The sequence below is a fragment of the Hypanus sabinus genome, chromosome 25 (assembly GCF_030144855.1).
Source record: "Hypanus sabinus isolate sHypSab1 chromosome 25, sHypSab1.hap1, whole genome shotgun sequence".
Taxonomy (NCBI): domain Eukaryota; kingdom Metazoa; phylum Chordata; class Chondrichthyes; order Myliobatiformes; family Dasyatidae; genus Hypanus; species Hypanus sabinus.
This window is the reverse complement of record NC_082730.1, coordinates 44,234,945-44,258,679: the sequence shown is the minus strand read 5'-3', so window position 1 is coordinate 44,258,679 and position 23,735 is coordinate 44,234,945. Positions and strand designations below refer to the sequence as shown.

At 42.0% G+C, this 23,735-nt stretch overlaps 1 protein-coding gene across 1 annotated transcript in view; it reads right to left on the bottom strand.

Moving 5' to 3' along the window:
- The window catches only part of sycp3 (synaptonemal complex protein 3), a 172,964-nt gene that overhangs the window by 61,111 nt on the left and 88,118 nt on the right, over positions 1 to 23,735 (bottom strand). The window contains exon 4 of the mRNA XM_059950682.1: positions 20,306 to 20,340. Within this exon, the coding sequence (XP_059806665.1) occupies positions 20,306 to 20,340 (35 nt within the window). The remainder of the gene's footprint in view (positions 1 to 20,305; positions 20,341 to 23,735) is intronic.

Below are 23,735 nucleotides of genomic sequence, written 5' to 3'. Positions count from 1 at the left end.
ACTAATTTCTCAATTAATATTTGTTTTTTAAGAGTTGCCCAAGTAAGTGGCTGCTTTGATTAAGCTGATGGTTCAATTAACCATAATCCATTGTAATTCATCTCTCTGTATGCAAATGTTTCTGTTTTCAATTATCTACCCCTGTTTATCAGGCTTTTTCTCTCTTGAGTATTGACCAGAAATTTGAATTCCACATCATTGTGGACTCTATACAGATATTTTCCATGCTGTTAGTTCTGAGGTTCTCATATTCAACCAAATCCCTCATCTACCATTAACTGCATACTTCCAAAACCCAACCCCTTCCCCATCATAATAACCTGTGTTTCTAATTACATCAGTATTAGTCTGTATTGTTTGAATGTAATTAACCACCAATCTTTCTTGTCTTTTTATCTGTATTTCCTCATGCCTAGTGACATCCTTGTGAATCAAGCTTTTGATTATAAAAGCCAAGAGGTAATGATGTACCTATTGAAAGTGATGCTAAAATAAATGGGTCCATACTACAAAAATTATGTTGATGGTTTAAAAGTTACAGTATAGATTCACAAGGATGTTGCTAGGCAGTAAGATGATTCCTGGGATAAATAATTGTGGAATCCGCTGACCTTTTAGTGTACAGCAATACTTAGAGTGACCATCTCAAATAACTGAAAGCTTTGCTTGTCAGGCTTATCTAAGCCAAAACAGAAAGTCTGCTAAGTTCATATATCAGAATCAGAACTATTACCACTGACATACAGTATATCATGAAATTTGTTGCTTTGTGGCCACAGTAGAGTGCAATACATAAAAATTGCTACAAGTTACAATAAGATATAAAAAATAAATAAGTAGTGCAAAAAGATAGCAAAAAGTCTGTTTGAGGATTTGTGTCCAGAAATCTGATGGCAGAGGGGAATAAGCTGTTCCTAATCTTGGACGTGAAATTGATCACAATCAAATGCTACCGTAACAAGTTATGGCTTAAGTGATACTAGACTTTCCTGCAACTGGAAAAAAAAGTGATGAGACTTCTTCATGTAACTTGATTGTACAAGGAGTTTGCTTCACACTTCTCTACAGTAATAGTCCCGATAACATGTGTAGAAGAGAAAAAACATGAAGTTTGTCAAGTCAGAATCATGCATGCCATTTGGGAATTGATCATTTTAATAAATAAACTAAAACTAAAGTAAGTAGAGGCCACTCCAAAGTGCCGGTATGGAAAGGCCAGACAGTTACTTCTCAGTGAAGCACATTCAGCAGTCAAGCATTATGAAATATATTATACTAGTTCAACAATTTGATTTATCATTTCAAGACCATTAGACATTGGAGCAGAATTAGGAGATATGGCTACTGGGTCTGTTCTGCTATTCCATCATAGTTGATTTATTTTCCCTCTCAACACCACTCCCCTGCCTTCTCATAACCTTTTGCACTCTTACTAAGCAACAACCTATTAACCTCTGCTTTAAACAATACCTAATGACTTGGCTTCCATAGTCATCTGTGGCAATGAATTCCAGATTCACCACACTCTAACTAAAGAAATTCCCTGTCACCTCTGTTCTAAAGTCACATCCTTCTATTCTGAGGCTATGCTCTCCGGTCCTGGACTCTTCCACTATAGGAAACATCCTCTCCATGCCCACTCCATTTAGGCCTTTCAATATTCAATAGGTTTCAATTGTTTCCCTCTCATTCTTCTAAACTCCAGCGAGTACAGGTCCAAAAAACATCAATGCTCTTCATATGTTAACCCTTTTCATTTCAGGACCATTCTCACAAAACTCCTCTGGACCCACATCCTTTCTTAAAGGCCAAAAAACTATTCACAATACTCCAAGTGCAGTCTAACCAATGCTTTATAAAGCCTCAACATTACATCTTTGTTTTATATCCTCGTCCTCTAAATATGAACATTGCATTGCCTTCCTTAACAATTTGAAGTGTATGCTACAGGTCATGGTTATATTAACCATAACTTACTTAAGTTCTTGAAAAGGTTCAGAACCAAGAACCAAAGGCTGTTTTGGAGTCTGTTGTTGCAATTCTTTACTCAATAGGGGAGGCAAGTTGGCATAGCGATCAGCAAAACACTATTAGAGCGCCAGTGACCCAAGTTCAATTCCCATTGCTATCTGTAAGGGGTTTGTACATTTTCCCCACATCTGCAAGATTTTCCTCCCACACTCCAAGATGTATGGGTTAGTAGGTTAATTGGTCACATGGCTGTAATTGGGAAGGTGTTGGTTACCATGCTGTACCTTTACATCTAAAGCTAAGTCTAGAGATTGTACATGTGAAAGAGAACCTGAATATTGATGTTCTGAAAATGGAGACAGTATAATATAAAGAAACTCAGACACTAAAAGCACACTGTATGAAAAAAATCTGTTGTAAAGAACTTTACAACAGTAACACTTCTATTTTTCAAAAGCAAGATTTGTGAATAGGATATGATATTACCTCATGCTAAGATCACTCACTTGTCTGGATGTGATCCTTGCTGTTCATGGCTGGAGAGGGACTGAAACTACAACCAGGAACATGATGCACCTTGTGCAAACTCTGAATGGAGAAGCCAATATAATCTTCATCCAGCAGGTACAGGAAAGGACCCATGTAAAGAATCAACAACAGCTCAACAGGCCACTCATGCCTGCTCTGCCATTCAATAGTTCCTTTCCCATATGCCTTAAGACCATAAGACATAGGAACAGATGTTAGGCCATTTGGCCCATAGAGTCTGCTCTGCCATTCAATCATGGCTCCCTCCTCAGCCCCACTCATTTGCTATCTTCTTTCCCCCATTGTTTCTTCAGTCTCATTTTCTAGTGGTCCTATATCCACTCTCATCTCTCTTTTATTTTTATTATTTCTTTTTACATACTTGAAAAAGCATTTACTATCCACTTTGATATTGTTTGATAGATCGCTTTATATTTCATCTTTTCCCTCGCATTAGGGTTCTTTTAGTTACTCCCTGTAGACTTTTAAAAGCTTCTCAATCCTCTGTCTTCCCACTCAATTTTGCTTTGTTGTATGCTCTCTTTTGCTTTTACATTAGCTTTGACTTCCCTTGTCAGCCAGTTGTACTGTTTTGCTTTTTGAGTATTTCTTTGTTTTTGGAATCAGAAACTCACGCCATTGCTGCCCTACTGTCATCCCTGCCAGCATCTCCTTCCAATTTACTTTGGCCAACTCCTCTCACATCCCACTGTAATTTCCTTTACTCCACTGAAATAATGCTACATTAGACTTTACTTTCCCCCTATCAAATTTCAAGTTGAACTAAATCATATTGTGATCACTGCCTCCGAAGGGTTCTTTTACCTTAAGCTCCCTAATCACTTCTGGTTCATTACACCCAATGCAGTATAGCTGATCGCCTAGTAGGTTCAATGACAAACTACCCTAAAAAGCTATCTCATAGGCATTCAACAAACTCACTTTCTTGAAATCCATTACCAACTTGATTTTCCAAATTGACCTGCATGTTGAAATCTCACACTTCTGTCATAACATTGCCCTTTTGACTCACCTCTTTCCTGTTGTAATCTGTGGTCCACAACCAGCTACTGTTGGGAGGCCTGTACATAGCTGCCATCACAGTCCTTTTACATTTGCAGTTTAACACAACCCACAATGATTCAACATCTTCCAATCCGAGTCACACCTTTCTAGTGATTTGTTGCCATTCTTTACCAGCAGAACTACACCATCCCCTCTGCTTAATTTCCTATACCTCCAATAGAACATGTAATCTCAGACAGCCAGCTCCCAACTACAACCATCCTTCAGCCATGATTCAGTAATGTCAACAAGATCATCTGCCTTATTTTTATACTCAGTGCATTGAGTACTGTATTTGCTACCCTTTTGAATTATGCATCCGTAATGTACTGACAGTCACAGTGCTGCCTGCAATTTTGTCCTATCATCTGCCTGCCCTTCCTGACAGCTCACTATCTTGGCTTTTCTACCATCCGTCCTGAGTCCCATCACTCCAGTTCCCCACCCCCTTGCCAAATTAGTTTAAATCTTCATCAACAGCTCTAACAAACCTACACTTAAAAATACTGGTTCCCCATAGGTTCAGGTGCAACCTGTCACTTTCGAATAGGTTATACTTCCCCCGGAAGAGATCCCAATGATCCAAGAACCTGAGGCCCTGCCCCCTGCACCAGCTTCTGAGTCACACATTAATCTGCCAAATCATCTTGTTTCTACCCTCACTGGCGTGTGGAACAGGAGTAATCCAGAAATTACTATACAGGAGGTCCTGCTTTTTAGCTTTCTGCCTAGCTCTCTAAATTCTATATCATATCTCTGTATCTCTATCTATATTCTCTATCATGTATCAAGAGTATCCTGAGCAGCTGCATCACTGCCTAGTTCGGGAATTGCATCATCTCGGATCGTAAGACCCTGCAGCAGATAGTGAGGTCAGCTGAGAAGATCATTGGGGTCTCTCTTACTGCTACTACAGACATTTACACTACACGCTGCACCCGCAAAGCTTATTGTGAAGGACCCCACGCACCCCTCACACAAATTCTTCTCCCTCCTGTCATCTGGCAAAAGGAACTGAAGCATTCGGGCTCTTATGACCAGACTGTGCAACAGTTTCTTCCCCCTAAACCATCAGACTCCTCAATACTCAAGAGTCTAGACCATAGGTGTCAAACTCAAGGCCCGCGGGCCATATCCGGCCCGCGAGATCATTTTAGATAGATCTATTATTTTAATTATTAATGGCCCGGTGATATGAAGCCTTTGATTGTAAGTTAATATCATAAAAATAATGCTTCCTCAGCAGTCTTCTTCATAAGAAATGGAATTTGTGAAGTGAAACACTTTGTAGTTATAGCAGAGACTGAGACACATGAGAACAGGCTGAAAAAAAGGAGGCAATGAAAGCTGCGTTCGCACGCGCCCGACTGATCCGGCCCACATGAAGCTGTATTTTGCCCAATCCGGCCCGTGACCTAAAATGAATTTGACACCCCTGGTCTAGACTGACATCTACATCATTAATTATTATATTGTAATTTGTCCTCTACTGTGCCTATTGTCTTGGTAATTAATTATTGTACTGCCCTGCACTGTTTTGTGCACTTTATGTAGTCCTGTGCAAGTCTGTAGTCTAGTGTAGTTTTTATGTTGTTTTGCATAGTCTAGTGTAGCCTTGTGCTGTCTCACATAGTCTACTGTAGTTTTGTGTTGTTTCATGTAGCACCAAGGTCCTGGAGGAACATTGTTTCATTTTTACTGTGTACCATACCAGCAGTTTATCGTCGAAATGACAATAAATTTGACTTGACTTCAGGACCTCTTTCCTTTTCCTTCCAATGTCATTGCTACCAGTATGTACCAAGACATATACCAAGGCTGCTCTTCATTTCCCTCCCTTAGGAATGTCTTGACTCCCTTAGGAATCAGCCTGGAGATTCCTTGCTGCACTTACAGTATCTCAAGTATATCCAACCTTCATTTGGGAGACTGGAACTGTACACAATATTCCAGGTAAGTCTCAGTTGGGTTCTACATAATTAATGCTCAAGATGGTATCACACTACAACCTCTGTTGAGATCGTGGCTCAGCTTTAGTTGTTTCTTGGTGTTTTTTGTTTGGATTTGTGGAGATGTTTTGGGGACAGAGAAACCAGTTAGGGATCAGGTTAGGGTTTTAGGGAATGGGATGTGGGGATTAGAGGAATTAGAAGTCAGGCTGGAGTCTTAATTCTCTGCTCCATGTTTGAAGGGTTCCTGAGAATCAATCTGGTAACCCTTGCTGCACCTCCGGTATTGCAAGTACATCCTACATTGGTTGGGAGACGTGTGAGAATGTGAAGAGGGTAAGGGGTATATGTAGAAAGGGTGGGCGAGGGGTAAGTGCAGCAAAATACGTAGACAGGACCAGGGAGAGGATACATCATTGGGGAAGTGTAGGACAGGGAAGAGGTAGCTAAAATAAGATGCCAGGCAGCATGTGGCAACCACAAAGAAGAGGAACCTTGCAACCACAAGACAATGTGTTCGGCAAAGTATTTTGAGCTATATACCCATTTCGAGTGTTTTGCTTGCGTCCATACCCCTTTCCAAGTATTATGCTTGCGTCTATGCTTATTCCGAGTATTTCGCGTGCTTAGCTATGCCAATCAATCAATGAATTTGAATCGGTAACCATATTTGCGAATGCAGTGCCCCGTTTTTGGGTATAAGTATGACCTTTGTAAACCGACAAATTGGGAATTGGCTACCTTACGCCCGAAGTGAGTGGGGCTGTGAACTCCTCTCTGAATAAAAACCGTTTCAGAGGTAATTTCGTGTCTCTGGTGTTTTTCCTCAACTGAGCAGGTTAATAATTTCAATTGAACAACTGGACCTGTTACACAATACTCCAGATACAATCTCAATTAGACTCCACATAACTGCCTCAAATCCAGCACTTAAATCCTCTTGCTCTGAGGCTGACATGCCGTTTACCTTCCCAAGTGCTTGATGAACCTTATGCGAGGACACCCCAGACTCGCTGAACATCAATGCTTTTACATCTCTCACCATTCAAAAAATAAATTAAGACCATAGGACATTCGAGCATTGTGTTTGTTCTGCTATTCAATCATGGCTGTTCCCTTTTTCTCTTCCTCTACCCCATTCCGCGGCCTTCTCCCCATAACCTTTGGTGTCCAATCAAGAATTTATCAATCTCTGCCTTAAATACACCCAATCACCTGGCCTTCACAGTTGCCTGTGGTAACAAATTCCACAAATTCACCACCTGCTGAATAAAGAAATTTCTCCACATCCCTGTTTTAAATGGACACCCCTCAATCTGGAGGCTGTGCTTTCTTGTCCTAGACTCCTCCAACATGGGAAATATCCTTTCCACATCTATTCTGTCTGGACTTTTCAACATCAGAAATGTTTCAGTGAGATAGCCCCTTTCTTTCTAAATTCCAGTGAGTACAAACCCAGAGCCAATCAAACATTCTTCGTATGATAACCCTTTAATTCTTGGAATCATCCTTGTGAACCACCTCTGGACAGTCTCCAATGCCAGCACATCTTTTTTTAACTGAGGAACCCAAAACTGCTCACAATATCTCAAGGTGAGGCCATACCAGTGTATTATTAAGTGTCAGCATCACATCCTTGCTCTCGTATTCAAGACCTCTTAAAATTAATACTAACATTGCATTTGCCTTCCTCACCACCAACTTAACTTGCAAATTAACCTTTAGGGTATTCTGCACAAGAACTCCCAAGACTCTTTGCATGTCAGATTTTTGGATTTTCTTCCCATTTAAAAAAGTCTGAACATTTATTTCTACTACCAAAATGCATGACCATGCATTTTCCAAAATTGTACTTCCTTTGCCATTCTCCTTATCTAAGTCTTTCTGCAGCCGACCTGTTTCAACACTACCTGCCCCTCCACCAATCTTTGTATCACCTGCAAACTTGACAACAAAGCCATTTATTCCATCAAAATCACTGATATACAGCATAAAAAGAAGTCATCCTAACACTGACCCCTACATAACACCACTCGTCACTGGTAGCCAAGCAGACAAGGATCCTTTTATTTCCACTTGTTACCTCCTACCAATCAGCCAATACTCTAACCATGCTAGTAACTTTCTTGTAGTACCGTGGGCTCTTATCTTGGTAGGCAGCCTCATGTGTGGCACCTTGTCAAAGGCCTTACGGAAGTCCAAATATACAACATCCACTGCATCTTTATCCATTCTACTTGTAATTTCTTCAAAGAATTCCAACAGGTTCATCAGGCAAGATTTTCCCTGAAGGAAACCATGCAGGCTTTCTCCCTTCTTGTCCTGTGTCACCAAGTACCCCATAACCTCATCCTTAACAATAGACTCCAACATTTTCCCAACCACTGAGGTAAGGCTAACAGGTCTATAATTTCCTCTCTGCTGCCTTCCTCCTTTCTTAAAGGATGGAGTGACATTTGCAATTTTCTAGTCCTTTTGCATCATGCCAGAGTCCAATGACTATTGAAAGATCATTGCAATTATCTAATGCTGCCTCTTTCAGAACCCTAGTGTGCAGCTTATCTGGTCCGGCTGTCTAATGTACCCTTAGGTTTTCAGGCTATATGAACAAACTTTTCCATTGTAATACTAACTGTACATCTCTTCCTTCACACTCTATAACACCCGGCACACTGCTAGTGTCTTCCACAATGAAGACTGATGCAAAATACTCATTTAGTTTAACTGCCATTCCTTGTCCTCCATTATTATTTCTCTGGCCTCATTTTCTAGTGGTCCTATATCCACTCTTATCTCTCTTTTATTTTTTACATACTTTTTTGCTTTGTTGTATGCCCTCTCTTTGGTTTTTACAGTTGCTTTGACTTCTTCGTTATTGGAATACATGTGTCCTGCAACTTCCTTGTTTTTCCCAGAAACTAATGCTGTTGCTGCTCTGCTGCCATCCCTGCCAGCAGCTCCTTCCAATTTACTTTGCCGAATTCCTCTCTCATCCCACTATATTTTTTTTTACTCCACTAAAACACTGCTACATCAGACTTTACTTTCTCCCTATCAAATTTGAAGTTGAACTCAATTGTATTGTGATCACTGCCTCCAAAGGGTTCTTTTACCTTAAGCTCCCTAATCACTTCTGGTTCATTGCATAACACCCAATCCTGTATAGCTGATCCCCTAGTAAGCTCAACGACAAACTGCTCCAAAAAGCCATCTTTCAGGCATTCACCAAACTCACTCTCGAGATCCATTACCAGCACGATTTTCTGAATTGACCCACATGTTAAAATCTCCCACGACTATCATAACATGCCTTTTATATTTTCTCATATAATCTGTGGTCCACATCTCAGCTACTGTTGGATGGCCTGTATATAACTGCCATCAGGGTCCTTTTACCCTTGCATTTTCTTGACTCAACCCACAAGGGGTTCAACATCTTCTAATCCTATGTCACATCTATTGATTTGATGCCATTCTTTACCAGCAGAGCCACAGCACCCCCTCTGCCTACCTTCCTATCCCTCTGATACAACGTGTAACCTTGGACATTCAGCTCTCAACTACAACCATCCTTCAGCTATGATTCAGTGATAGCTACACCATCGTATCTGACAACCTGTAACAATGCAACATGATCATCCACCTTGTTTCTTAAACTCCATGCATCGAGATATAACAGTTTAAGTGCTGTATTGCTACCCTTTTTGATTTTGCATCCCTAATGTATTGATATTCACTCTGCTGGCTGCAATTTTGTCCTATCATCTGCCTGCCTTTCCTGTCAGTCTGACTGCTATCTTGGCTTTTGGCCATCAGCCCTATCCTGAGTCCCTTCACTCTGGTTTCCACACCCCTGGCAAATTAGTTTAAAAACTCCCCAACAGCTCTAACAAATCTGGTAGCAAAAATATTGGTTCCCCCTTGCGTCAGGTGCAACCCGTCACCTCCCCCAGAAGAGATCCCAATAATCTAAGAACCTGAAGCCCTTCACCTGCACCAGTTTCTCAGCCACTCATTTATCTGTCAAATCTTACCTTACCAGCACGTGGCACAGGTAGCAATCCAGAAATAACTATCCTGGAGGACCTGCTTCTCAGCTTTCTGCCCAGCTCTCTAAATTCTTTCTTCGGGATCTTATTGCTTTTCCTTCCCAGGAATATGTACCAAGACATCTGGCTGCTCTCCCATTCTCTAAAATGCTATGGACGCAATCCGACATGTCCCTGACCCTGGTAACTGGAAGGCAACATACCTTCCGGGAGTCCTGTTCATATCCAAAGAATCTCTTGTCTGTTCCTTTGAATACTGAGCCCCTAGTCACTACTGCTTCTGTCTTCTCCCTCTTTATCTTCTGCACCACAGACCCAAGTAGTGACATTCCTCGCTTTACAATTTTTCTATCAAAATTGATAACCACATCCTTCTATATTATATTCCATCTATTATGACCCTGCCATTTCACTTAGCCTATCAATATCTCCTCACAGCTCATAAGGCCATCTAGCTTTATTTCATCAGCAAAGTTGGATGGAGACAGTGACAATCCCAGCAGCACTCTCCAGCCAGGAAAGATCCATTTCCTCAGTTGTCAGTCCCCCAACCAAACTTCATCTTAATTTGCAAGTGTCGTGTTACCGCTTTCCCATAAAGGTTTCACTTCTAAGCAGACAGTGGAAAAGATCAGAATCAGTCAGGTTTAATATCACCGGTATACGAGTGAAATCTGTTGATGTTGCAGGATTGAAGGTGCTATATTTAAATGCGTGTAGCTTTTGGAATATGATGGACAAACTCGTGGCGCAATTAGAAATTGGTCGGTATGACGTTGCAGGCATCACTGAGTCATGGAAGGAAGAGCTGGGAGTTTAACATCAAAGGATATACTTTGTATTGAAAGGACAGGCAGGAAGGCATAGGCAGTGGTGTGGCTCTGATGGTAAGAGATGGAACCATCTTTAGAAAGAGGTGATATCGGGTCAGAGAATGTTGTAACTGTGCGTGGAAGTAAGAAACTGCAAGGGTGAAAAAAAACATGGGAATCATAGATAGGCCTCCAAATATTAGCCAAGATGTGAGAATGAGATTGCAAAGGGAGCTGGGCAAAGCATGTAATAAGGGTAATGACACTACTGTAATGGAGGACTTCAATATGCAAGACGACTGCGCAGATGAGGTTGGTGTCGGATCGCAAGAGAGGGAATTTGTTGAATGCCTAAGAGGTGACTTTTTAGAGCAGTTTGTGTTTGAGCCTACTCGGAGAAAACCTATCTGAGATTGTGTGTTGTGTAATAACCCAGATCTTATTAGGGAGCTTAATGTAAAGAAACCAAGGAGACAATGATCATAATATTATTCAATTTATTCTGCAATTTGAGAGGGAGAAGCATAAATTACATGTACCAGTATCACAATGGAATAAAAGGTACTCCAGTGGCATGAGAGAAGAGCTTGCCCAGGTGGATTGGAGGAGGATACTGGTAGGGATGGCAGCAGAGCAGAGGTGGCTGAGGTTTCTGGGAATAGTGCACAAGGCGCAGGATAAATATGTCCCACAGAAGAAAACATTCTCAAATGGCAGGGGTAGGCAACCATGGCTAACAAAGGAAGATAAGGACTGCGAAAAAGCCAAGGAAAGGGTTTATTAGGTAGCAAAAGTGAGTGCGAAGTTTTGAAAATCCAACAAAAGGCAACTAAAAAAACTACAAGAGGGGAAAAGATAAAACATGGGAGCAAACTAGTGAATAATGTAAAGCAGGATACTAGAAGTTTATTTTTCAGTTATATGAAGAGTAAAAGGTGAGAGTTGATACTGAACCACTGGAAAATATGTGGTTAGCTAGTAACGGGGGACAAAGCAATGACAGGTGAACTTAATGAGTACCTTGCATCTGTCTTCAATGTCGAAGACTCCAGCTGTGTGCCAGAGATCCATGAGTGTCGGAGAGCAATTATGTGTATCAATGCTATTGCAAAGGAAAAAGTGCTAGGCAAACTCAAAAGTCTCAAGGTGGATAAATCACCTGGACCATCCCACAGTCCTGAGAGAGTTGCTGAAGAGATAACAGATGCATTGGTCATGATCTCTCAAAATCACTTGATTCTGGCGTGCTCCCAGAAGAGTGGAAAATTGCAAATGTCACTCCACACTTTAGGAAGGGAGGAAGGCAAAAGAAAGGAAATTATAGGCCAGTTAGCTTAACCTCAGTGGTTGGGAAAGTATTGGAGTCTATTATTAAGGATGAGGTTTCAGCATACTTAGAAACTAATAATAAGATAAATCAAAATCTGCATGGTTTCTGTAAAGGGAAATCTTGCCCGACAAATCTGTTAGAATTCTCTGAGGAAGTAACAAGCAGGGTGAACAAAAGAGAGGCAGCGGATGTCATTTTCTTGTATTTTCAGAAGACATTGGATAAGGTATCATACTTGAGGCTGCTTACCAAGATAAAATCCTGTGGTGTTTCAAGAAAGGTACTGGCATGGATAGAGGAATGGCTGACAGGCAGGAGGCAGCAAGTGGGAATAAAAGGGGCCTTTTATGGTTGGCTACCAGTGACTAGTGGTGTCCCTCAGCGGTCAGTATTGGGACTGCTACTTTTCACATTGTTTGTCAATGATTTGGATAATGGATCTGATGGCTTTGCGACAAAGTTTGCAGATGATACGAAGATAGATGGAAGGGTAAGTTGTGCTGAGGAAGCAATGTGATTACAGCAGGAGACAAATTGGATGAATGGGCAAAAAAGTGATAGATGGAATACAGTGCTGGGAAATGTATGATAATGCATTTTTACTATGGGAAGAAGGTTCAAACATCAGAGGTGCAAAGGGACTTGGGAGTCCTTGTGCAAGACTCCCAGAAGGATAATTTACAGGTTGAGTCTGTGGTAAAGAAGGCAAATGCAATGTTGGCATTTATTTCAAGGGGAATAGAATATAAAAGCAAGAAGGAAATGCTCAGTAAACACAAAGTACACTGCAGATGCTGTGGTCAAATCAACACGTACAAACAAGCCGGAGGAACTCAGCAGGTCGGGCAGCATCCGTTGAAACGAACATTCAATGTTTCGGGCCAAGACCCTTCTTCAGGACTGAAGAAGGAGGGGGCAGGGGCCCTATAAAGAAGGTGCCAGGTGAAAAACCAATCAGAGGAAATATCAAGGGATGGGGGGGGGAAGCAGGGAGGGGATAGGCAGGAGAGGTGAAGAAGGAATGTAAGGGGAAAGCACTATGGGTAGTAGTAGAAGGCAGAATCATGAGAGAGGTGATAGGCGGCTGGAAGAGGAGGCAGACTGAAAGTGGGATGGGGGAAAGGAGAGGGAGGGAATTACCAGAAGTTGGAGAATTCGATGTTCATACTAAGGGGCTGGAACCATAACAGTGAATCTGTGGAATGCTCTGCCACAGACTGCTGTGGAAGCCAAGTCTATAGCTACATTTAAGGCAGAAATTTATTGCTTCCTGATCAGTCAGGGCATCAAAGAATATGGCGAGAAGACAGGTATATGGAGTTCAGTGGGATCTGGGATCAGCCATGATGAAATGGCGGAAAAGACTTGATAGACTGAATGGTCCAATTATGCTCCTACGTCTCATGCTCTAACCTCAATAATCAGCCAATTGATTTGCAAGGCGAGATAGAAGAAAGGTGATTTAACAGCCGTCTGGTTAAACCGAACCAACACCGATGGATTAATTCCACAAGTCCTCATCCAAGTTGGCCTGGACCTCTACCATATCCTACCAGTAACGCAAGAGATGATCACCAGCTACCTAGGAAGGTTCAAGCTAAGCTTCACTTCAGCCCACTTTACAATCAGGTGGCAAGACCTCCAAAAAGGAATTCCAACCAAACATGCCATCCCATCTTGTTAGTCATGGGTATGAACCTCCTCATATCAGCAGCAGTGGACGTAACCTGAAGCCCAGTGTGAAGTTTGGTATCCAACAGCGTGCAATACAGGTTCATAGATGACATCACAGTAACCACTGTTACCCATGTCCACGCAAGTTGGGTATTAAAAACCCTAGACAACTAGCTGCCTGGGCTAGGATGACCTTCAAGGCCAGGAAGTCCAGATATACGGTGGTCAAAAAGGGCAAGGTTACTAGCAAGTTCAGTCTTCAAGTACAGGGAGAAGTCATTCCATCCATAAAGGACAACCCAGTAAAGTGTCTAGGAGAGTAGTTTATTGCAGCAATGGTGAACAGCGCCAACATCACTAACACTGTATAGCAAACCAAAGAGTGACTGAAGAAGAGCAACAAAACCAGATCACTGGTAAAGTTAAGACATAGTTGTACCAACATGGTCTTTTATGAAGGCTGCTCTGGCTTTTCACAGTGTACAAGCTCCCCATGACCACTACAGAAGGCATTGAGAGAAATGTCATCAAGCACCTGTGGAGGTAGCTGGGGATGCCCCAAGTTTTACTTCAGATGGGACTCTACATAAGATCAGGCCAGCTACAGCTCCCATTGTCATTGGTAATGGAGGAGTTCAAAGTGGCAAAGTGTACAGTTGTATTAACACTGAGGGTATCCAATGACAAGCAAATAAACCAAGCAGGAGTCACAAGAAGTCTGGGCTGAAACTGGGCTGCCAACTCGGCCATAGACCAGGTAGAGTTCCTTGCAATTGAGAGACATCACTGGCAACCCATGCCTGGGATGGTTAGGTCTTGGCTCTGCACACTTCCAACAATGGGGGAGGTACAAGTGCAAGGAAAGGTGTGACATGGTCCAGGCAGTCTGCATAACAGCTTTAACATAAGACAGCATAGGTGGTGCCACGACAAAGTCACGCTGTCCCTTGCTGACATGCTGGAGCGGGAGAAGTGTAAAAATAGACCAGCTGGAAGAGAGGCAAACAGGGCAATCATTTTCATCAAGAAGGCCACACCAGTCATATCAAAGAGGCCTAAATCCAATCTGCTGCAAACTGCCAAATCTTGGGAGATGAGGGTCGATGTGGAGAGTAAGCTGCAGTTCCTGGAGGTGGTACAAACAACACTTTGATCAGACATCATACAGTGGTCCAACAAAGTCAAGAAAATTGTCTTGGTGGAGCTCACAGTATCATGGGATGAAGGATGCGAGGTTCATAAGACATAGGAGCAGAATTAGGCAATTTCGCTGATCCTTTCTCTTGTCCTCCTCAACCCCACTCCCTGGCCCTCTCCGTAACCTATCAAGCTCTGCCTTAAATACCCCCAACGTCTCCATAGCTGCCTATGATAATAAATTCCACAGGTTCACCAGCCCCTGGCTAAAGGAATTTCTCCACATTTGTTTTAAATGGACACTATCCTGAGGCTGTGCCATCTTGTCATTGACTCCGCACCATGGGAAACACCCTTTCCATATCTACCATGTCTAGGCCTTTCAACATTCGAAAGGTTTCAATTAGATCCCCTCTCCTCCTTCTAGATTCCAGTGAGTTACAACACAGAGCTAGCAAACATTCCTCATGTGATAACCCTTTCATTCCTGGAACCATCCTTGTGAACCTCCTCTGAACCCTTTCCAAATCCAGCACATCTTTTCTTAGATGAGCAGCCCAAAATTGTTCATATGCTCAAGGTGAGGCCTCACCAGTGCTTTATAAAGCCACAGTATCACATCCCTGTTCTTGTATTCTAGACCTCTTGAAATTAGAGGAAGGCCCCGAAATACCAGTTCTTAGTCCAAGAATGCAGGGACATAGAATGGCAGATGTGGCTATTGCTTGTGGATATCGGCTGTAGAGGGTTCCCGGAAAGGTGGGTATGAAGGTGACTATCTGCACTGGGCCTTGATGAAAAGAGCAAGAACCAAGCAGCTCACAGGATGGGGGAGGAACCAGAAAGAGCCTCTTGCTGGAAATGCAGCATGCAAGAGGAATTGAGCTGGAAGTCAGGAGCAGATGGTCGTGACTTGGCAACCACTGCTGACCTGCCAATTGGAGAGTGTAGTGGTTAAGAGTCGAAAGACCACCTGTCAACATCTGCTCCTGGCCAACGGCTATGGTTACCTCATCAGGTAACTGAAGAAATCACCCTGGTGTATGGAAAGGAATAAACAGTAGATGTTTCAGGCCAAGACCCTTCATCAGAATCTCTTGTGTTTTTGACTGATTTACCAGTCGTCCCATTCTTTTCAAAGGGGATATATTTCAGCAAAGGGGTAACATTTCAACAAATGTGTGTACCATTTATCTCACTGACTCCAGCTGGTGACTTTACCAGCATTGTTTGCAGAGAAGAATGAGACCCATTTGCTGAGAAATTTACCCTGAAACTTCTCAAGGTGGTGTTGGATTTGACTGTATAATTGTGATTTCCCTTGTAGCTGTGTGAGACAATGTTTACTGTGGTTACTGTGTTGGGCTTACATCTGATAGAAGTACATAGGATAAAAGGTATTGAGTCAATGGACAGAGACTTTTTTCAGGTTGGAAATGGCTTATATTAGGAGCATGATTTTATGTCGATTGGAGGAAGTATTTTTTTTTAGAGTGGTGAGTGCATGGAACGTGTTGCTAGAGATGGTGACAGAGTTTGATAATAAATTTACTTTGAACTTTAATGTTTCTAAGTACACGTTACATATACAAACCTGAGATTCATTTTCTCACAGGCATACTTAATAAATCCAATAACTGTAACAGAATCAATGTAAGACCACACAAACTGGGTGTACAATCAGTGTGCAAAAGACAATAAATTGAGCAAATACAGAAAGAAAAAAAATAATAAATAAATTAGCAATAGATAGAGAACATGAGATGAGCAGTCTTTGAAAGTGAGTCCACAGGTTGTGGGAACATTTCAGTGATATCCCCTTTGGTTCAACAGCCTGATAACTGTTCCTGAACCTCAGTGTGAATCCTGATGCACCTGTACCTTCTTCCGATAGCGCTCTGTGTAGGTGTGCCAATGGTGGAGAGGGCTTTACCCATGATGGATTGGGCCACATCCACTACTTTTTGTAGGTTTTTCCATTCAAGGGCACTGGTGTTTTCATGCCAGGCTATGATGCAGCCCGTCAATATACTCTCCACTACACATCCAAAGAAGTTTGTCAGAGTTTCAGATGTCATACTAAATCTTCACTAAGTCCTAAGGATGCAGAGGTGCTACCATGCTTTCATCGTAATTGCACTAATATGCTGCACCCACGACGTCCTCTTAAGTGATAACACTAAGGAATTTAAAGTTGCTGATCCTCACCACCTCTGATTTCCCTGATGAGGTTGATGGATCTCAACATTCCTCCTCGGAAGTCAATAATCATCTCCTTCGTCTTGCTGACATTGAGTAAGAGGTAGTTGGTATGGCACCAGTCAGTCAGATTTTCAATCTCCTTCCTATATGTTGATTCATTACCACCTTTGATGCGGCCTATGACAGTGGTGTCATCAGCAAACTTGAATGTGGCATTGGAGTTGTGCTTAACCACACAGTCATAAGTGTATGGTGAACAGAGCAAGAGGCTAAGCACATAGCACTGTGTTGCTGATAAAGATTGTGGAGGAGATGTTGCCAATCCAAACTGACTGGGATCTGCAAATGAGAAAATCGAGGATCCAATTGCACAAGAGGGTATTTAGGCCAAGGTCTTGAAGTTTATTGATTAGTTTTAAGGGGATGTTAGTATTGAATGCCAAGCTGTAGTTGATCTTTGCTGTCCAGATGTTCCAGAGTTGAGTGAAGAGCCAGTGAGATGGCATTTATTGTGGACCTGTTGTGCTGACAGGCAATTTGGAGCAGATCCAAGTCAGTTCTCCAGCAGGAGCTGAAATGTTTCATCAACAACCTCTCGAAACAATCAATCTCTGTGGATGTAAGTGCTACTGAAAAATAGTCATTGAGGCAGGTTACCATGTTTTTATTAGCCACCAGTACAATTGAAGCCTACGTGAAGCAAGTAGATACCTCAGACTGCTGAAGCAAGGTAATAAAGATCTCAGTGAACACTCCAGCCAGTTGATCAGCAGTGGTCTTTAGCAAGTGGCCAGGTACACCATCTGAGCTGGATACAAAGCCGTTTGATTATGGAGGCACACCGCAGAGGTACTTTTGCTTTTCAAAATACAGTCATTCGTTTTGTGGAGGATTTTGTCCCCCAGGTTCTGAAGATGTGTGCTGAGTTTAAAGGTGTAATGAAAGTGCCTTTTGATTGTGGACTCAGACCCTCCCTTCGAAACCCAGCCGATCTTCGAATTATGCTTACTACTGGAGAATATAAGTGGTTTAAATCAGTGAAGGAGGCTGAGGCATTTGTTGGAAGTCTTCCGGCCATCCCGTCTCCTTCGGAACCCGGTCTGACCTTCTAAAATGGTGGATAAGTACCTCTCGTAGTAAGTACAAACAGTGGCTGAACTGAACACACATCACTGGTGATGTAATAGTATATGTAATAGTGATGTAATAGTGGTAGCTACTACACTACTGTGTCATTCTTACCTACTATTAACTCATAGGAACATAAACATAGAAAATAGGTGCAGAAGTAGGCTATTCGGCCCTTCGAGCCTACACTGCCATTCAGTACGATCATGGCTGATCATCCAACTCAGAACCCTGTACCTACTTTCTCTCCATACCCCCAATCCTTTTAGCCACAAGGGCCATATCTAACTCCCTCTTAAATATAGCCAATGAACTGGCCTCAACTGTTTCCTGTGGCAGAGAATTCCACAGATTCACCACTCTCTGTGTGAAGAAGTTTCTCCTCATCTCAGTCCTAAGGCTTCCCCTTTATCCTTAAACTGTGACCCCTCATTCTGGACTTCCCCAACATCGGGAACAATCTTCCTGCATCTAGCCTGTCCAATCCCTTTAGAATTTTATACGTTTCAATAAGATCCCCCTCTCAATCTTCTAAATTCCAGCGAGTATAAGCCCAGTCGATCCAGTCTTTCTTCATATGAAAGTCCTGCCATCCCAGGAATCAATCTGGTGAACCTTCTTTGTACTCTCTGTATGGCAAGAATGTCTTTCCTCAGATTAGAAGACCAAAACTGCACACAATACTCCAGGTGTGGTCTCACCAAGGTCTTGTACAACTGCAGTAGAACCTCCCTGGTCCTGTACTCGAATCCTCTTGCTATGAATGCCAAATACCATTCGCCTTTTTCACCGCCTGCTGTACCTGCATGCCCACCTTCAATGACTGGTGTACAATGACACCCAGGTCTCACTGCACCTCCCCTTTTCCTAATCGGCCACCATTCGGATAATAATCTGTTTTCCTTTTCTTGCAACCAAAGTGGATAACCTCACATTTATCCACATTAAATTGCATCTGCCATGAATTTGCCCACTCACCTAACCTATCCAAGTCACCCTGCATCCTCTTAGCATCCTCCTCACAGCTAACACTGCCTCCCAGATCCGTGTCATCCGCAAACTTGGAGATGCTGCATTTAATTCCCTTGTTTAAATCATTAATATATATTATAAACAACTGGGGTCCCAGCACTGAGCCTTGCGGTACCCGACTAGTCACTGCTTGCCATTCTGAAAAGGTCCTGTTTATTCCCACTTTTTGTTTCCTGTCTGTCAACCAATTCTCTATCCACATCAATACCATACCCCCAATACCATGTGCTTTAAGTTTGCACACTAACCTCCTGTGTGGGACCTTGTCAAAAGCCTTTTGAAAATCCAAATATACCACATCCACTGGTTCTCCCCTATCCACTCTACTAGTTACATCCTCAAAAAATTCTGTAAGATTCGTCAGTCATGATTTTCCTTTCCCATTTCAAATGTGCCGTTATCACATCTTTGATAACTGACTCTAGCATTTTCCCCCACCACCAATGTCAAGCTAACCGGTCTATAATTACCCGGTTTCTCTCTCCCTACTTTTTTAAAAAGTGGGGTTACATTAGCCACCCTCCAATCCTCAGGAACTAATCCAGAATCTAAAGGGTTTTGAAAAATTATCACTAATGCATCCACTATTTCTTGGGCTACTTCCTTAAGCACTCTGGGATGCAGACCATCTGGCCCTGTGGATTTATCTACCTTTAATCCCTTCAATTTACCTAACACCACTTCCCTACTAACATGTATTTCCCTCAGTTCCTCCAGCTCACTAGACCTTCAGTCCCTTACTATTTCCGGAAGATTATTTATGTCCTCCTTAGTGAAGACAGAAGCAAAGTAGTTACTCAATTGGTCTGCCATGTCCTTGTTCCCCATGATCAATTCATTATTGCTTGATGAAAATATAGCAACCATGGCAAAAACCATTAGTCTGCTCACATAAAGATGTAATCATGAAAAATAAGGATAAAGTAATTAGAAACATTCAGCTTATTTATTGACCTGGGTATTTTCCCCCTTCAAGATGCTTTGTAACTACATCAGTCATGCTTGAGGGGCTGGAAAATATGCCCTATTGTTAGGTGAAGGAATTATTACAAAATGTTATGCTCCTAGCACTTGTTTGTGTTAAATCCATACTCTGCTGTAGAACAGCTGCTTTAATAAACAAGTGTCTATACACATTCTGTGAACACTGTGAATTCTTGGTCTGTATAATCTGAAATACAATCCTGCAATACTTGGGCAAATGTGTGGTATCTGCAACTGACTGCAAAAATACTGAAGATATTAAATCAATCATAGTTCTTAATAGTTTTCCTTTTGCAAATATTGGCTTTATTTTAAAGTAATTAACTCAAACAATTCTGAATTAGAGGATCTCAGTTTTACACATGACTAGACGAGTTCTTCCATTTTGTCCATTCCTACAAATAGAAATCCATTTTTATAATATTTTAATATAAAAGCACTCACCTCCAAATCGCTCAAGCATGGTGGCCACATCACTGCTATAAAGACAGATAACAAAAATTAATACAAGTCCATTCACCTGCAGTATTAGTTAATATCGGGAAGTGATATTTAGATTAAAGCAAAACAAAATGTGATTGTTTTTGGGCTGGGGTGGGGGGAACTGAAGGTACAGCAAATACTGATGTATTTGTTACAATAAAATACAGTATTCCCTCTGGCAGAAGAATCTTGAATAGCATTTGTACTGTTCTTCTTCTTACTTTGCCAGGACTGCACACAACTAAATTCGATATCTAAATGTTCATAGAGAGGAGTATGCTCTTTCTGATCATGGTTCAGTGCATGTTCTAAATACTCAATTATCTAGAAACATGGAGCTTTGAAAATGCAGAAAAAACTCAACACCATCCAGGAATGAGCTGGATTGGCATCGACTCCATTTCAGCCTGAACCTTTCACTTAGTAAACAACTGTCCATAAAATGCAATGTGGTTACTAGGCTGGACTAGAACATAGAACAGTAGAGCACAGTACAGTACAGGTCCTTCAGCCCATGATGTTGTATCAACCCTTTAACCTACTACAAAATCAATCTAAGGCAACACGAGTGAATCTGCAGATGCTGGAAATAAATAAAAATACAAAATGCTGGCAGAACTCAGCAGGCCAGACAGCATCTATGGGAGGAGGTAGTGACGACGTTTTGGGCCGAAACCCTTCATCAGGAGCGATCCCAATCCAGGCAAGACCCTTGCAAATCTCCTCTGCACCCTTTCCATAGCTTCTGCATCCTTCCTGCAGTGAGGCAACCAGAACTGAGCACAGTACTCCAAGTGGGGTCTGACCAGGATCCTATATAGCCGTAACATTACCTCTCGACTCCTAAATTCAATTCCATGATTGATGAAGGCCAATACACCATACCATATCTTAACCATAGAGTCAACTTGCGCAGCAGCTTTGAGCGTCCTATGCACTCGGACCCTAAGGTCCCTCTGATCCTCCACACTGCCAGCTGTCTTACCATTAATACTATATTCTGCCATCATATTTGACCTACCAAAATGAACCACTTCACACTTATCTGGGTTGAACTCCATCTCCACTTCCCAGCCCAGTTTTGCATCCTATCAATGTCCTGCTGTAACCTCTGATAGCCCTTCACACTATCCACCACACCTTTGTGTTACCAGCAAGCTGATAACAAACTTACTAACCCATCCCTCCACTTCCTCATCCAGGTCATTTATAAAAATCACAAAGATTTTGGGGTCCCAGAACAAATCCCTGAGGCACCCCACTGGTGACCAACCTCCATGCAGAATATGACCTGTTTACAACCACTCTTTGCCTTGTGTGGGCAAGCCAGTTCTGGATCTACAAAGCAATGTCCCCTTGGATCCCATGCCTCCTGACTTTCTCAATAAGCCTTGCATGGGATAACTTATCAAATGCCTTGTGGAAATCCACATACATTACACCTACTGCTCTTCCTTTAACAATGTGTTTAGTCACATCCTGAAAAAATTCAATCAGGCTCGTAATGTTCATAAATCCTGCCTCTCAGGATCTTCTCCATCAACTTACCAACAATTCAGATTCAGTTTATTGTCATTTAGAAACCACAAATGCAATGCAGTTAAAAAATGAGACAATGTTCCCCCAGAATGATATCACAAAAGCATATTACAAAACAGACACCAGAAAATCCACATAACGTTTGGCAATCCCCAATCCAGAGTCCGAAGTGGCCGCTGCAAGCTATGTCGCGCCGCCATCTTGGATCAATTGAGGTAAGACTCACTGGTCTATAATTTCCTGGGCAATCTCTACTCCCTTTCTTGAAAGGGACATCTGCAACCCTCCAATCCTCCATAACCAGTCCCATCCCCACTGATAATGCAAAGATCATTGCCAGAGGCTCATCAATCTTCTCCCTCGCCTCCCACAGTAGCCTGGGGTACATCTCATCCAGTCCCGGCGACTTATCCAACTTGTTGCTTTCCAAAAGCTCCAGCACATCCTCTTTTTTCATATCTACATGCTCAAGCTATTCAGTCTACTGCAAATCATCACTACAATCACCAAGATCATTTTCCATAGTGAATACTGAAGTATTCATTAAGTACCTCTGCTATTTCCTCCGGTTCCATACACACTTTCCCACTGTCACACTTGATAGATCCTATTCTTTTACATCTTATCCCCTTGCTCTTAACATACTTGTAGAATGGCTTGGGGTTTTCCTTAATCCTGCCCGCCAAAGCCTCTTCTGGCTATCCTAATTTCCTTCTTATGCTCCTTCCTTATAATCTTCTAGATCTCTAACATTACCTAGCTCTCTGAACCTTTCATAAGCTTTTCTCTTCTTCTTAACTAGATTTATTACAGCCTTTGTATACAACAGTTCCTGTACCCTAACCATAACTTCCCTGCCTCATTGGAACATACCTAAAAGAAACTCCACTCAAATATCCCATGAATACTTGCCACATTTCTTCCATACTTTTTCCTGAGAACATCTGTTTCCAATTTAAGCCTCCAATTTCCTGCCTGATAGCCTGACAATTCCCCTTACTCCAATTAAACACTTTTCTAACTTGCCTGTTTCTATCTCTCTCCAATCAGAATTAAAGCAGACAGAATTACGATCACTATCGCCAAATGCTCTCCCACTGAGAGATCTGACACCTGACCAGGTTAATTTCCCAATACCAAGTCAAGTACAGCCTCTCCTCTTGTAGGCTTATCTACATATTGTGTCAAGAAACCTGCCTGAACATAAAAACATAAACACAAAACATTAAAAATTAAATATAAAACACAAAATAATTGATTGCTTAAGTATTCACTCCCTTCAAGTATGTAGTAGATGCACCTTTGGCAGCAAATACAGCCTTCAATTTATGTGGATAGGTGTCTATCGTCTTTGCACATCTGGACACTGCAAATTTTCCCCATTCTTCTTTACAAAACTGCTCAAGATCTGTCAGATTGCACAGGGATTGTGAGTGACCATCCTTTCTCAAGTCCAGCTACAAATCCTCAATTGAATTGAGGTCTGGACTCTGACTTGGGCATTCCAGGACATTAACTTTGTTGTTTTTAAGCCATTCCTGTGTTGCTTTGGCTTTATGCTAGGGCCATTGTCTTGCTGGAAAACAAATCTCCCAAGTTGCAGTTCTCTTGCAGACTTCATCAGATATTTCTCCAGGATTTCCCTGTATTTTATCCTCTACCTACACAAGCTTGCCAGGGCCTGCTGCAGTGAAACATCCCCACAACAAGATGCAGCCACCACCATGCTTCATGGTATGGATGGTGTTTTTGATACTGTGCAGTGTTTGGCTTACACTAAACACAGCATTTAGTCTGATGGCCAAAATGTCAGTATGTTTCATCAGACTATATAACCTTCTTCCAGCTGACT